This window comes from Rhineura floridana, chromosome 6 (genome assembly GCF_030035675.1).
Source record: "Rhineura floridana isolate rRhiFlo1 chromosome 6, rRhiFlo1.hap2, whole genome shotgun sequence".
NCBI lineage: Eukaryota > Metazoa > Chordata > Lepidosauria > Squamata > Rhineuridae > Rhineura > Rhineura floridana.
Genome location: NC_084485.1, coordinates 31,527,289 through 31,542,340, shown reverse-complemented (window position 1 = coordinate 31,542,340; position 15,052 = coordinate 31,527,289). Strand labels below are relative to the sequence as shown.

The following is a 15,052-nucleotide window of genomic DNA, read 5'->3' as shown; positions in this document are numbered from 1 at the left end:
TTGTCGGGAGAGAGACAGGGGGAGTGTGACTCTGTTGATTCTCCTTGATCTCTCAGCAGCTTTCAATACCATCGACCATGGTATCGTTCTGGGGAGACTACCTGAGTTGGGAGTGGGAGGTACTGCATTGCGGTGGTTCCACTCCTACTTGGCAGGTCGCCTCCAGAAGGTGGTGCTTGGGGAACATTACTCGGCACCCCGGACTCTCCAGTATGGGGTTCCACAGGGGTCAGTTCTGTCCCCCATGCTGTTCAACATCTACATGAAACCGTTGGGTGCGGTCATCCGGAGCTTTGGAGTGCGTTTCCATCAGTATGCTGATGATACGCAGCTCTATTTCTCCTTTTCATCTTCTTCAGGTGAGGCTCTCAATGTGCTGAACCGGTGCCAGGCTGCGACAATGGACTGGATGAGGGCTAATAAACTGAGGCTCAATCCAGACAAGATTGAGATCCTGCTAGTGGGTGGTTCTTCTGACCGGATGGTGGATGTCCAACCTGTCCTGAATGGGGTTGCACTTCCCCTGAAGGAGCAGGTTTGTAGCTTGGGGGTTCTCCTAGAACCATCTCTGTTACTTGAGGCTCAGGTAGCCTCGATGGCATGGAGTGCCTTCTACCAGCTTCAGTTGGTGACCCAACTACGTCCCTATCTGGACAGGGATAACCGGGCTTCAGTTGTCCATGCTCTGGTAACCTCCAAATTAGATTACTGCAATGCACTCTATGTGGGGCTGCCTTTGAAGACGGTTCAGAAACTGCAGCATGTGCAAAATGCAGCCAGATTGGTAACAGGGACCAGACGGTCTGAACATATAAAACCGATTCTGGCCCACTTGCATTGGCTGCCTGTATGTTTCCGAGCTCGATTCAAGGTGCTGGTTTTGACCGATAAAGCCTTACTCGGCTTGGGACCACAATACCTGATGGAACGCCTCTCCCGATACGAACCCACCCATACACTATGTTCAAGATCAAAGGCCCTCCTTCAGGTGCCTACTCCAAGGGAAGCTCGGAGGGTGGCAACAAGGGAAAGGACCTTCTCAGTGGTGGCCCCCAAATTATGGAATGATTTCTCTGACGAGGCACGCCTTGCGCCAACACTGTTATCTTTTTGGCGCCAGGTCAAGACTTTCCTCTTCTCCCAGGCATTTTAGCATGTGTTTCAAACTGTTTTTATGTTGTTTTAAATTTTAAAATTGTGTTTTAAATTGTTTTTAAGATATGTGTTTAAATTGTATATTTGTTTTAATGTTTTTATTGCTGTAAACCGCCCAGAGAGCTTCGGCTATGCGGCGGTATACAAATGCAATAAATAAATAAACTGTTAACATTCCATATCTTGCAACTCAGAGGTTGGTGTGTTGCTATTGCCCTATGTCAGATCCCTTTCTTTTTCTCGTCCCCAGTCAGCAGTGTTCAATGGCTGAATGTGCTTTCCTTTGTTAGGCTGACAATGAGAACTGGTATGACACCACTTTAATGGGTCAGCTGCCTTCACTAATCCTCCAAATAAGAGAACATTAGATAATGTCAATATTACAACTTTAACTGCCAATATATTACATTATGTTTGGTGCTTATTCTGTGCTCTTTTCCAAGTTATGCCCAGAGAAAGTGCCCCTTATCATTCTACCCTTGTTATATCACTGCTCTCAAAAAATTCTCAACTCTAGCTATATCTTGTACACAGAGGTCAACAAATTCATGGGGCGAAAATACAGCCAAAATATATATTCAATAAGGCAGAAAATGTATTTTACAAGTTTGTTTCCCTGGATCTTTAGATACTGATGTGGAAATGAAAACCAGTCTCTTACATTAGTAAGTGATCTCTTTGGCCGTTTGAGTCAGTTTTTCAAAACTCTGCCAGGCAATTAAAGCTAAAAGAGTATATGACTTAACTTATTTAAAAAATGGAAACTTAAATCTTCATTTGCACTGTAATCCTATGCAGGTTTACTAGATCTCATTGTATTTGGTGGTGCTTATTCTAAGGTAAGCATGCACAGGATTGCAGCCCTGGTTCACATAAACAGTATGTTCCATAGTTTTCAGTGCCCCCCCCCCAAAGGCCCTATTGGAACCAGATTTTTAATACTATGTTAGCTACAGTTAATATTGCGACAGAATAATGATAATGATTAAGAGCAATGGGGGGGGGAATGGAAGGCAGTGGGAATGTGTATATAACAGGAGAAGATTTAGGGTGTGAGAATGTGTGATCCTGCAGACCATTCTTTATCGCTTAACTATTGTCAAGGCCCAGCTAGCATTTACTTCTGTACTGGCCCACAATAGTTCTGTCTGCTTAAGCAAATCTTTTTACTTGATGCAAAATGGTGTGATGTAAGAATAACACTATGAAAGATGCAGTGACTGAAACTGAGACCAAATAAGCAGAAAAATATTGACACCTGTATGCATTCATTACCTGAGCAATCAGCCAATCCACAAGCTTACTTGCTGGGATCACTGATTTGTAGGTCTTCAAGTGGTAGTCTCGGTCTCTAAATAAGTAAAAATATGGTTGAACAGCTAATTAGTAGCATGAACAATGCCATAATGTAAGCAGAGAGAGCAATTTTAGAAAGTAATTATATAAACAATTTCTCAATAGTCTTTATGCAGTTTATAGCTTGGTTCCACTAATGTCACCATTGCATTTAATTCTTGGAAATCCCATTGGTCATCAGGGAGATGTAACGCAACATTTTTTAAAAAAACCTCTACAAGCAGTAAAGAACAATAATTAAAATGACTGGCTACTCAAGAAACCTTTAACTGCACAGGCCTGTCATCATAAAAAAATCTTCAAGTGATGCCTGAATAGAGAGGATGCCTGCTCCATCTCTTCTGGAAGAATGTTCCACAGTATGGGACCAGTAACACTATATGCCTGGCTTCTGGTTGAGGCCACTTAGGCCTCTGTAACATGGGGAACAACCAAAAGTGCTCCTGTAGACATTCCAAGCAGAGGAGAGCATCCAGAAGCTCCAGCTGGTGGAAAATACTGAGGCTAGACTGTTGATGGGGGCAGACTTCCCCCAACATATAACTCCGGTGTTTAAAAGCTTGCATTGGGTGGCTATATGTTTCCAGGACAGGTTCAAGATTCTTGAATTAATTTACAAGGCCCTTAACAACTTAGGTCCACGATATCTTAAGGACTGCCTGATCCCTTATATGCCAGCCTGTTCACTGAGATCTTTGGGGGAGTTTCTGTGGGTGGTCACTCCCTCTAGGATGCACACCTTAACGTGGTGAGGGGGTTTGAGAGTGTTGAAGAACCTGACAGCAATGCCGTCAGGAGTCTAGACCAAGAGGCTAGACTCCTAGCAGGGGCACGCAAGGCAGAAAGGTCAAAGCTGAGACAGCAAACTAAGATGCATCCAAACTCAGAGGAAGGCAATGGTAAACCACCTCTGAATACCTCTTACCATGAAAACCCTATGAACAGAGTATCCAAAATGCAACTCAAGATAGTGCTGGAAGATGAGAACCCAAGGTCAGAAAGCACTCACTGAGCTACTTTGCTCGTTAACCATGCTGGCAACTTCTTGGCCCTGGCGATGCTGAGATGCTGCTAGTGGGTGGTTCTTCTGACCGGATGGTGGATGTCCAACCTGTCCTGGATGGGGTTGCACTCCCCATGAAGGAGCAGGTTCGTAGTTTGGGGGTTCTCCTAGAACCATCTCTGTCACTTGAGGCTCAGGTAGCCTCGGTGGCACGGAGTGCCTTCTACCAACTTTGGTTGGTGGCCCAACTACATCCCTATCTGGACAGGGATAACCTGGCTTCAGTTGTCCATGCTCTGGTAACCTCCAAATTAGATTACTGCAATGCACTCTATGTGGGGCTGCCTTTGAAGATGGTTCAGAAACTGCAGCTTGTGCAAAATGCAGTGGCCAGACTGGTAACAGAGACCAGATGGTCCGAACATATAAAACCGATTCTGGCCCGCTTGCACTGACTGCCTTTATGTTTCCGAGCTCGATTCAAGGTGCTGGTTTTGACCTATAAAGTCTTACACGGCTTGGGACCACAATACCTGATGGAACGCCTCTCCCGATACGAACCTACCCGTATGCTCAAGATCAAAGGCCTTCCTCCGGGTGCCTACTCCAAGGGAAGCTCGGAGAATGGCAACAAGGGAGAGGGCCTTCTCAGTGGTGGCCTCCAAATTATGGAATGATTTCTCTGACGAGGTGTGCCTGGCACCAACACTGTTATCTTTCTGGTGCCAGATCAAGACTTTCCTCTTCTCCCAGGCATTTTAGCATGTGTTTTATATTGTTTTAAATTTTTTAATTGTGTTTTAAATTGTTTTTTAAAAATATGTATTTTATATTGTATTTGTTTTTAGTTACTGTAAACCGCCTAGAGAGCTTTGGCTATGGGGCGGTATACAAGTATAATAAACAAACAAATAAATAAATAACTATCTCCCTGGGATAAAGAGCTTATCTGGTGTATTCCTAATCACTTCTGACATTAATTTCTACCTATGTGGTGTAGTGGTTAAGGTGTTGGACTATGACCTGGGAGACCAGGGTTTGAATCCCCACACAGCCATGAAGCTTACTGGGTGACCTTAGGCCAGTCACTGCCTCTCAGCCTCAGAGGAAGGCAATGGTAAAACCCCTCTGAATATCGCTTACCATGAAAACCCTATTCATAGGGTCGCCAATAAGTCGGAATCGACTTTAAGGCAATCCATTTCATTTTCATCTTCCTAGTATGGATGGCAATGGTTGTTTTCGCTTGTTGATCACTAATGCTGTGAGGCTGATGCGTTCAAAAGAAGCTTGTAATGGTACGCCCCGAGGTCAGTAACATTTTCTCAGATGATGTGAGTATCATTTTTTTACTGCATGCATGAATCACTTGCTTAATGGAGGAAGTATGTGGGTGTAGAAGCATACACACATACATACACACTCCAACACCAGTCTCCCTTCTTGGAGTTCAGCCAGCCCCTGGGTAACAGTGTTTTCAATTAAGCAAAATTATGATTCATGAAATGTCTCTGTGCTCCAGGTGCTATTTGCATGACAATGATTTGTCACTCACATGGTCACATGTGCTCCATAATTGCGGAATAAGAGGTTAAGTGCAAAAAGTGGGGACAGGTTTCCAACCTCTTCCTTTTAGTGAACACACCACAAGGTTTGTTTTCCCCATCAAAAGAGTTTATTTTAAGTGAACAGTGGTGTTTGGTTTAAAAAACAAACACCATATAGACATGTATCTCTTTTTCAATATGGCTAGCTATATTGCTCATCTGAAAGCTGAAACAGGGAATCGGTAAGGTATGTCTCAGTATCCCAAATAAGCACAGAGTGTTTTAAAAACAAAGTTTAAATAATGTTTATTTATTATTATTTTTAAAGGTTTCCTCCTATGAATGTTTCACTTTAAACCAGCAGGTTGTATCTGAATTACTTGACTTCTACCAAAGGAAAGGATCTGGCCCTTATTCCATGAATATTATATCAATTGCTTTAGTTTCTGACTGAAGTTCAGTATTGTTTTGTTCATTTATTTATTTATTACATTTATGTACCGCCCCATAGCCGAAGCTCTCTGGGCAGTTTACAGCAATTAAAAACATTAAAAACAAATATACAAACTTTAAAACACAAAAAACAATTTTAACAAAATGAGAAAACATGGACTACTATTAAGTAACTTATACATGTTTGGTAGAAGTAAGTTGAATTTCAGCAATACATGCTGGTAACATCTCTGAGACCAACTGAGTGCTTACAAGACCAGCAATTGGTATATGATAGTCAGGACGCCAACTGAGAAATGAGACAGGTAAATCAAACCATGCTGTTCCATGGATATTCATGCAAATAACTATGTATATCATCAGTATAAATCAATTTGTTGCACGAGTATCTCACCCTGCATCCAGATTGTAGGAACAAAATAACGACCAATATAATGGCTATGATGGTCTAGCTCAGAGATGGGAAATTTGTGGTCCTCAGATGTCATTGCACTACAACTCCCATCATTCCTGGCCACTGGCCCCATTGGCTGGAACTGAGGAGAGTCCAGCAACATCTGGACGGCCACAGGTTCCTCATCCCTGGTCTAGCATTAAAAACAGGTTATTTTAAAAAAGCCCTATTTGCGCTGCTCCTCTGGAGTGTAAAGCCTAAACTTGTCACTGTTGATGTAGGTACCACATTCAACTAAGAGAGATGGTGGTACGTGCTAATAACCCATCTTGAAGAAACAACTGGTCTATATGACAGGCACAGAACAAACATGCTGTCACGAAACAGCAGGAATGGGCAGGGTACAAGAGATCTCTCAAGTAGTTGTTGATAGCAAGCTGAATATGAGCCAACAGTGTTATGGAGGTGCAAACAAAAGCAAATGCTATTTTAGGCTGCATTAACAGAAGTATAGTTTCCAAACTGTGTGAAGTATTAGTTTCCCACTATTCAGCACTGGTTAGGCATCATCTTGAGTACTGCACTTTAAGGATGCAGACAAACTGGAACAGGTTCAGAGGAGGGTAACGAGGATGGTCAGGGGACTGGAAACAAAGTCCTATGAGAAGAGACTGAAATAATTGGGCATGTTTAGCCTTGAGAAGAGAAGACTGAGAGGAGATACGATAGCTCTCTTCAAGTACTTGAAAGGTTGTTCCACAGAGGAGGGCCGAGATCTCTTCTTGATTGTCGCAGAATGCAGGATATGGAATAATAGGCTCAACCTGCTAGAAGCCAGATTTCACCTGAACATCAGGAAACACTTCTTAACTGTTAGAGTAGTATGACAATGGAACCAATTTCCTAGGGAGGTGGTGAGCTCTCCAACACCGGAGGCATTCAAGAGGCAGCTGGACAACCATATGTTGGGCATGCTTTAAGTTGGATTTCTGCATTGAGCAGGTGGTTGACCTTATAGGCTCCTTCCAACTCTTCTGTTCTATAATTTATTTATTTATTTATTTATTTATTAAATTTATATACCGCCCGACTAGCAATAGCTCTCTGGGCGGTGAACATAAAACAGCATAAAAATACAATAAATAACAAAACAATACTAAAATACAAGCAACAATCCAACACAATAAACATTTTTAAAATTAAATCAGTGTAACTTAAAATGCTTCAGAGAATAGGAAGGTTTTGACCTGGCGCCGGAAGGAGAGCAGAGTCGGCGCCAGGCGTACTTCCTCAGGGAGACTGTTCCATAGTTCGGGGGCCACCACTGAGAAGGCCCTAGATCTTGTCATCACCCTCCGGGCCTCCCTGTGAGTTGGAACCCGGAGGAGGGCCTTCGTAGCAGAACGTAGTGCACGGGCCGGTTCATATCAGAAGAGGCGTTCCGCAAGGTATCGTGGTCCCGCACCGTATAATTCTATGACTGTTAACTATTTTACTACAGGTTACATAAGGAAAGGGGGGGAAATTCAGCTGACAGCCTGATATAGCCAGCAGCAAGACAAACAAAATACAAAGGTATCATGATAACATACTTACTTTATCACAGGAGTGTAAAGACTGTGCAGACGGCAGTAGAGCCTCACACCCTGCAGAAAGAAACAAATGTGCGCTTGTAATTTCAAAACATCTATAACAGTATCTAAAACACATGCAGAGGACCTGCTGCAGTGAGTCTAGCTAATTTTTCTCCCCAGGCATTTAGTGGCACCTTATTGCTATTTTTTGCTATACTCATACTGATCCTTAGCTGGTGGTTTATGATGCTTGGAATTTTTTTGTAATATTTTATTAAATTACTGTTTTGACTTGTAAAATGCAATGACAGTTTGCTGACCTTTGCATACCAATCCTAAAATGTAAAATATGAATGTGTCTAAGCTTTGCTGACTTCGTAAGTATGTATGCTGAAGTTTATGATCTCTCTCTCTGTATATGTATATATGTGAAAGTCTAATGTTCAGGAGAAAGAGGAGAGGGAGTGTATCTCCTTGGTGTCTTACAGAGCAATCTAACCCAGAGCAATGGATTAGGTAGAAGTCTCCTTCTGCCTAGCCCTCCAAACAGCTGGCCTCCTGCTGGCTATAAGGGAAACAGGACTGTTGGCGGTATCCTTGTCAGTGGGAGCCAGCTGAAAGCCCTGAGATGGAGCCTGATGAGGACAGGACTGAGCTAGCCTGGGATTCACTGGATCCCAGGCTCATTGTCGTAGTGTGACCGCACTGGGCCTAACGTGGGCCCTATTGTCCAGTGACCATCACCTTTTGCTGCTGCTGCCATGAACAGCAGGGCGGTGGATATGGCGGTGACCCCACTAGTGTCAAGGGGAATAGTTTGGACTGCACCCTAAATCAGCACTGACTAGCAATTTGGTGCTGTAAAATGGGTTACAAATAGCTCACTTATAACCGACTCTGGTTGCCACCACACAGAGTTTTTCTCTAGCTTGAATAGGGATATATACCTTGGACATGATGTCTTCCAGTTCGCTCCTTGGCTTGAAAGTCCCATCATCATAACGAAACCTGTACATCACCTGTTCATTCTTGAATTGGTGCTTATCTGAAACTAAAGCACCAGAACAATCATCAACAGCTTTTGCCACTCTCCAGGACAACATTCTGCATGTGGTGGTACCCACTATTTCTACGGTTCAAATGAAGCCACAAAAGGAGATGCAGATTTTACAACATTTTATATATAAAAAAGAAAGCAGGGGAGGGGAAACATCTCATCATTTTCTAGCAGAAAATATTATTAACTTCAAAGGCAACTCAACAGGGAAACCACATCTGGTAATTCTGTGCAAAAGCAAATTGTCTATGTGCAGCTGTCCACTGGGGGTGGGGGGGACATACCATGCATGTATACACAAAAACATGAATATAAAATGTTGGTAGCATGTTCTGAGCCTGAGAAAATCTCCAAAAACCATGGGAAAGGGGATTTGCTATTCATTAGCACACCCCGAAAGACTTTACGGTGAATACTGATTCACAACGTGTTGGTCTCACTGATGTCAAGAAAACTCTTACTACTAGAAAAGAAGAACCCTGAAATTAAGGCTTTGATTGAAATGTTGACTGCAGAAGCCTGAACAACACATGGTTGGTGCTCTTAGAAAAACAAAAGAAAACTATCACCATTTCCAAGTACTTTACATTTTACATTTTACTGCACCAGAAACAATCTTTTGCTGCTATACAAAGAGCTCACCATGATGAATGATGCCATTTTCCAACAGAGCTTGTCCCAGGTTGACCCCTTCCTCCAGTCTGCTTATCTCCCCAATTTCCTTGAGCCAAGATACAAACTCACTGTAGAGAGAAGCAGAGCAACAAATGCAGTTAACTCCCTGCTCTCTTTGGCCAACATGCAAGATGTGAACTGACCTAAGATGCCTTTCTAAGTAAAGCAATACATGTCAACATGAGGACCGGTGTGGTGTAGTGGTTAGAGCAGTGTTTCTCAACTGGTGTGCCTCCAGATGTTGTTGGACCACAGCTCCCATCAGCCTCAGCCAGCATTGCCAGTGGTCAGGAAAGATGGGAATTGTGGTCCAACAACATCTGGAGGCACACCGGTTGAGAAACACTGGGTTAGAGTGTTGAACTAGGACCATTAGGGTTTAAATCCCCACTCAGCCATGAAGCTCCTGAGATTACCTTTCAGCAGTCACTTTCTCTTTGCCTAACCTACTTCATAGGGTTGTTGTGAGGATGATGATGTGAAGGCCATGCATGCTCCCCTGAGCGCCTGACAGGGTATAAAATGTAGCATGCAAAGAAAATAAATATAAATGCCACAAACAATGGGAGAGAATGAGGACTTGCCTTTCAAATGACCATAAACTTTAATGCTCCCTGAGAAAAGCAGTCAGGAAAGATACAATCAAACAACCAAACAATTTAAAAACTACAATAAAGGCATCAGCAAAGCTGCAAAATTGTGTTGTTGTTGTTACCTATCCTTCCACAAGAAGCCAGGTCAGTTTACAATATTGTCAAATAACATACAACCAACAGTACAATAAATTACAACAATTAAAATGTTGAAAACAGAATACCAAAAAAATTGTATCAGCTAAATGATTTACACAGCATAGCAAGAAATGCAAACTGCCTTCCCCCCAAATGCTTGAATGAACAAACACACCTTCTGTTGATGCTGAAATGTTAACAACAAGGGGAACAGACATAATTTCCCTGGGGAGGGAATTCCACAATTGGGGTGTTGCCATGGGGAAGGCCCTGTCCCCATCACCGCCTAATTGGCCAAGCCCACTGATGGGACAGCCTCCCTATAAATCTCAAGGGGGAGAGCAACAAGTACTGGAAGAGGTGCTTCTGTAAGTCCTTGGACTCCCAAGCTGTTTAGGGCTTTATACACCAGTACCAATACCTTGAATTGGGCCTGGCAAACTGGGAAAGAAAGTACAGTTGGTGCTCAGTCTCATAGCAAAAGTCAGATCCACTTCAAGAAAACGGTGACTCTGGTATTTATTTTTTTAAAATGGGCTTTTCTGACATCCTGTTTAAGGAAGAGGAGGTCTCTGTGGGAAACTCCTATGATCTTGTCTGTGTTTGAGCACATAGTCTGTATTGTGGGAAGCAGTCCCAGAGATAGGAAAATATGAAGCACGGATATGATATTGGTCTGGTTTGTATGGCACAGTAAGCAAAACTAACTTTGGCTACAGCTCATGCTCGAAGAGGAGAAAGCTGAACCAGAAGCCTGGGTTCAGACAACAAGCTAAGCCAAAGCTTGGCTTAGCTGCTGTGCTGCACTGAGCTAAAAGGACCAGGGAGGAACCAAATGCTTGACGTCTCCTACCCAGAAGTATGCATTTGTGCTAAACCATAGCTTGGCTTAGAATTATGTGCAAACATGGCCATTGTGAGGAGCTTCCATCAAAATAATGTTTTTTATAAGCAGATACTACAGTCCCTAAGGTGAGCATACAAGTATTGTTCGGACTATAAGTACACATATAGTGAACATGCACAGAGAAGGGTAAGCCCCTACCCCTGGAATGTACCATCTGAACAGTCCCTGCTAGGCTGAACTGAAAATACCACTATCTGCCATTCCCCCCCCCCAAAAAAAACAACAACCCTCCACCCACAGCAACACTAAATCCCAATGTAGCACTGCTCAGGGGAGGCAGTTCAGGGAAGACACGTCCACTGGGCTGTTTGGAGGAAGCCCAGTATGGAAAAAAAATAGAAAGTTGATTGATTGATTGATTGATCTGATCTGATTTATATCCTGCCCTTTCTCCCAGGAGGAGCCCAGGGCAGAAAGTTAAGAAAAGAAGAGAAACAACTCAGTTACTACTGCTTTTCAGGCTCTGTGCCTCTGAAAAATTCATTTTTTCTGCTGCCCCTGAAGAGATGGATTGCCTTCCCCCATCTCCATAACCCTTTGAAGTTCCACAAAAAAGTTCTGTGGAAGTTCACAGCAGAACTTTCAGCTCAGTATGCTGGGTTTGGAGATGAGATTCCAGTCTCCAATGTCATTATGCTCACTAGGTAGGCTTGGATTAATATCTCAGTTTCTCATATGTGTGTACATTGGCAGGTTCTTCTTCCACCCCGCAGCCTCAGGTATTAATTAGGTGGCAAATAATTTGTTACATACCTTTTTTGTTTTCTGTTCCTGTGAACTGTTTTTCTTACGAATGAAAGCTTTAACATTTAATGCTGAATCCTATGCATGTTTCCCAGAAGTAGGTCCCTCAATTCTAACTATAACTGATAAGTTTGCATCTTATACTGTAATTTATCTCATATTTCCATCAGTATAATATAGACACCTATATTGAGGCTCTGATAATAAGCAAATTGACTGACTCAATTAAAGGGCAGATGACCAATTAAAAATCTCCTAATTCTCATCTTCACCTTGTAGCATGACTCAATCGCATAAGCCACCTCTGTATTTTACCAAAAAGCAATTTTTCACCATAAGCTTTTCCCTAACATGGTGCATCTCATTTTCTCTTGCTAGTTGCTTGTGTCACACCTGTCCTCTTCAGATGCTCACACACACACACTCATGTAATTCAAATCATGGGAGAGGGAAAAAGAGAGTAGACATGTCCATTGGCCCCTCACCATCACATTCGTGTTGCTTGGCTCTGTAGCCCTCCACACATTGGTGGTTGCATGTTTGCAGTGGGGACCCTGCCATACCCTTGTAGGCTCCCCATGTGATTCAGAACCCTGACCTTCCAGAGTTCTAAATCAGTGGTGAGGAACACCCCTAGAGTAATGAAGTGAGCACATGCGAGAAGTTGCTTTAATTTACACATTACAGGGGATTCAACATGTGATTGTCCCTTTGGGTGACTGCCACACATTCATGACAAGGTGCAACAGCTTCTGAATGAACAGTTGCAATGTAGTGTTGCAACATGCAAACCAAGATTCAAACCTGGAGAGAATGTGACTGCATGCAACACTAAATGAAAAAGAGAGAGGGGTACAGAGAGAGAGATGGAGAGAGACAGAGAGTTGTTACAGAAAGAAATAAACTTGATGAATGGGACCCTGTCAGTGCCCTGTTGGGACCTGGCTCTTTGCCAACTTGAGCAGTGATTATTCCACAACTGTGCAAAGTTCAGACAAAGCATGAAAAGGATTTCTGAAAGACAGAGCAATGCAGAGGAAATCTGTGTTCAATAAAATAGCTATAACTCTTCCAGTTTGTGTTAGTTTGTTGTTTATCAAAAACAGCATCCATGTATCCAATTACATGGCCCTGGATGCCATATTTTTAGCTTGTGTTTAGGAAGAGTTGACTCATATTAGCTGCAGGTAGTTTGTTAGAAAAAGAAAAAGGGAAGACGCAATTGCTTCAGTTTGGATTAGGGGAATATAAATGAAGGGATTTCAAACTAGTTTCTGCACTTTTAGACCAGTGTGACTTAACAGATCTCTTGCCAGATCTCTGCACTGGAATTTTTAGATGATGACCACCATCCACCAGACTTTTGCGAGCTATTCCTCTGAAAGCTGTGAAATACTTTTAAATGGCTTTTAAAATGCTGTTGACCTCTGCTTTACTGTTTTATTGCTTGATGTTGTGTTAAACAGACTTGTATTTTATCAGTGTTTCATTGTTACTGCATTGAAATTGATTGCAAGACCCTTCATGGCAAGAAAACAGGAAATAAAACTGTCTAGCAAGACTCATGCTCTAAAAGTAGAAGAGTAAACTAGCAAAGGGATTGGCTGTGAAATCAAAACATTCAAAAGCACGATGGGGGTATCCAGTTTGCTTCAAGCTGAGCTCACTCTATCAGAAGTCAAATCTCGTTACACTGGGGCTTTACTTTTGAATGCTCCTCCATAAAAATAAACATCCATGCACATAGAAAACTAGCATGTCAAGATGGCTAAGCTAGAACCCCCTTTCCTCACATGTTAGTTTTCTATGTACAGGGATTTGGGTTGTTTTCGGTTTTTTTAAAAAGGAGCAATAAATCCTCTGAGCTCCACCTAGAGTGTGAAACTGTACAGCTTGATACAAATTTACCACCTCAGCCAGAACTCAAACTTTGTTTCAACCAGTAATTCCCAAACTGTGTGCCATGAGAGAGCTCCTATTGCACTGTAAGAAATTAATGAATTAAAGGCTCATATGATACCCAAAGTACCCACACACAGTCTGCTAGCCTTGTTTCCTATTGATCAGTCTCTGTCAATAGCAGGTATTGTGCTGCATCTCTGCATTGGACATTTGATCACTACTAATGCAAAGTCACAGCAGAATTACCTGATCTCAAAAAAACTATTGCATCTCTGCATGAGTCACTGTGCCACACACACCTCTTTCCAATCAAGTGACACTCTTAGAATACTAACTCTTGCAGAAGCACAGAGCTCCTCTTTTATAGCCCAAACATGTACTTTGTAGAGTGCAAGAGTGAAGCGTTTTTCTAATTTCAGTTTTTTGGGGAAAGTGTACTGAAATACTTGTTTAAACATACACTGGAGCTCCAGGGTATTTTGATCCAGTCAGCATAGCTGAAAATGTTGATGTCTCAGAGAATACTTAAGGGTACATCTGAATCAGGACAGGCTGTTAAACATTACTGATAAAAGGGGAGCACTAATAAGGACTAAGAACCGGACTGGTTGCAAACTGTCCTATATCTGAAGAACAAACTCATTCTCAGTATGCATACCCTTATGTCGCCAAAACTGTCATAATCCATGCACAAGAGGGAAGTATCAGAGTTGGTTTGCAGAATTATTAAAACTTGGGCGGGGAGAGGAAATCCCTTAAGTGCAGGGGAGCGAGCGCCAGTAACAGTGAGGACTGAGCATGCTCAGTGAGCAATGAATGCTGATTGACTGTTGAGGGAACAAACAAATTGTGAGGAGATGGGTGGAATGGAGTATCTTGAAAAAGGGCATGGCTGGTTGACTAGAATCCTGAACAGGAGCACTCCTCAGCTAGGGATGGAATCTGCCCACTGTGGATTCGCCCCCTCTTCACCACCCCCACAGTAAAGAAGGAGGCAGGAGTGGAGGGGCTCCCCGAGCCAAACAATACAGTGATAAAGTGGAGGCCTCCCCAAGCAGGGCCGGGCTGCGGAGGAGAAACAGGAAGAGAAGGCACCATACTGTGGGGCAAGCAACAGGCTGCAGGCGGGGATGGCAAACAACCCACTTCATTCCAATCGCATGGGGTCAGAATTAAGCAGATTTTTCTCCTGTAGCGTGTCTTTTTTCCTGCGGTGTGGCGCCTTCTCTTCCTGTTCCTCTTTGTCCTCCATAGTCTGGCCCTGCTGGGGAGGTTGTTGCCAAGGCCTCCACTGTATCATTTGGCTCAGGAGGGGTTCTCCTCTCCTGCCTCCTCCTTCTCCATGGTGGCAGGGGATGGTTGCTTATCAGCGGCAAATCTGTGACAGTCGTGGATTCCAGCTCTCCTCCATGCTACAACACAGAATTCACATTAAAACCAGCTCAGTCAGTCAACCTCATGAGCTGTCCCATAAGCACATGCGTATGAAAAAGTAATACAGTTTCTTCCCGTAACCGTTCTGGGAAAGATTCTGTAAGTGTTCTAGGGAAGAAT

General features: G+C 43.0%; 1 protein-coding gene across 2 annotated transcripts in view; it reads right to left on the bottom strand.

The window, feature by feature from the left end:
• Positions 1-15,052, bottom strand: part of PREX1 (phosphatidylinositol-3,4,5-trisphosphate dependent Rac exchange factor 1) — a 334,614-nt gene that overhangs the window by 93,246 nt on the left and 226,316 nt on the right. For both annotated transcript variants that reach the window (XM_061631360.1, XM_061631361.1), the window contains exons 11-14: positions 9,182-9,282; positions 8,430-8,533; positions 7,505-7,554; positions 2,431-2,506 (exon numbers count right to left, since the gene is read on the bottom strand). In XM_061631360.1, coding sequence (XP_061487344.1) covers positions 2,431-2,506; positions 7,505-7,554; positions 8,430-8,533; positions 9,182-9,282 — 331 coding nt within the window. The remainder of the gene's footprint in view (positions 1-2,430; positions 2,507-7,504; positions 7,555-8,429; positions 8,534-9,181; positions 9,283-15,052) is intronic.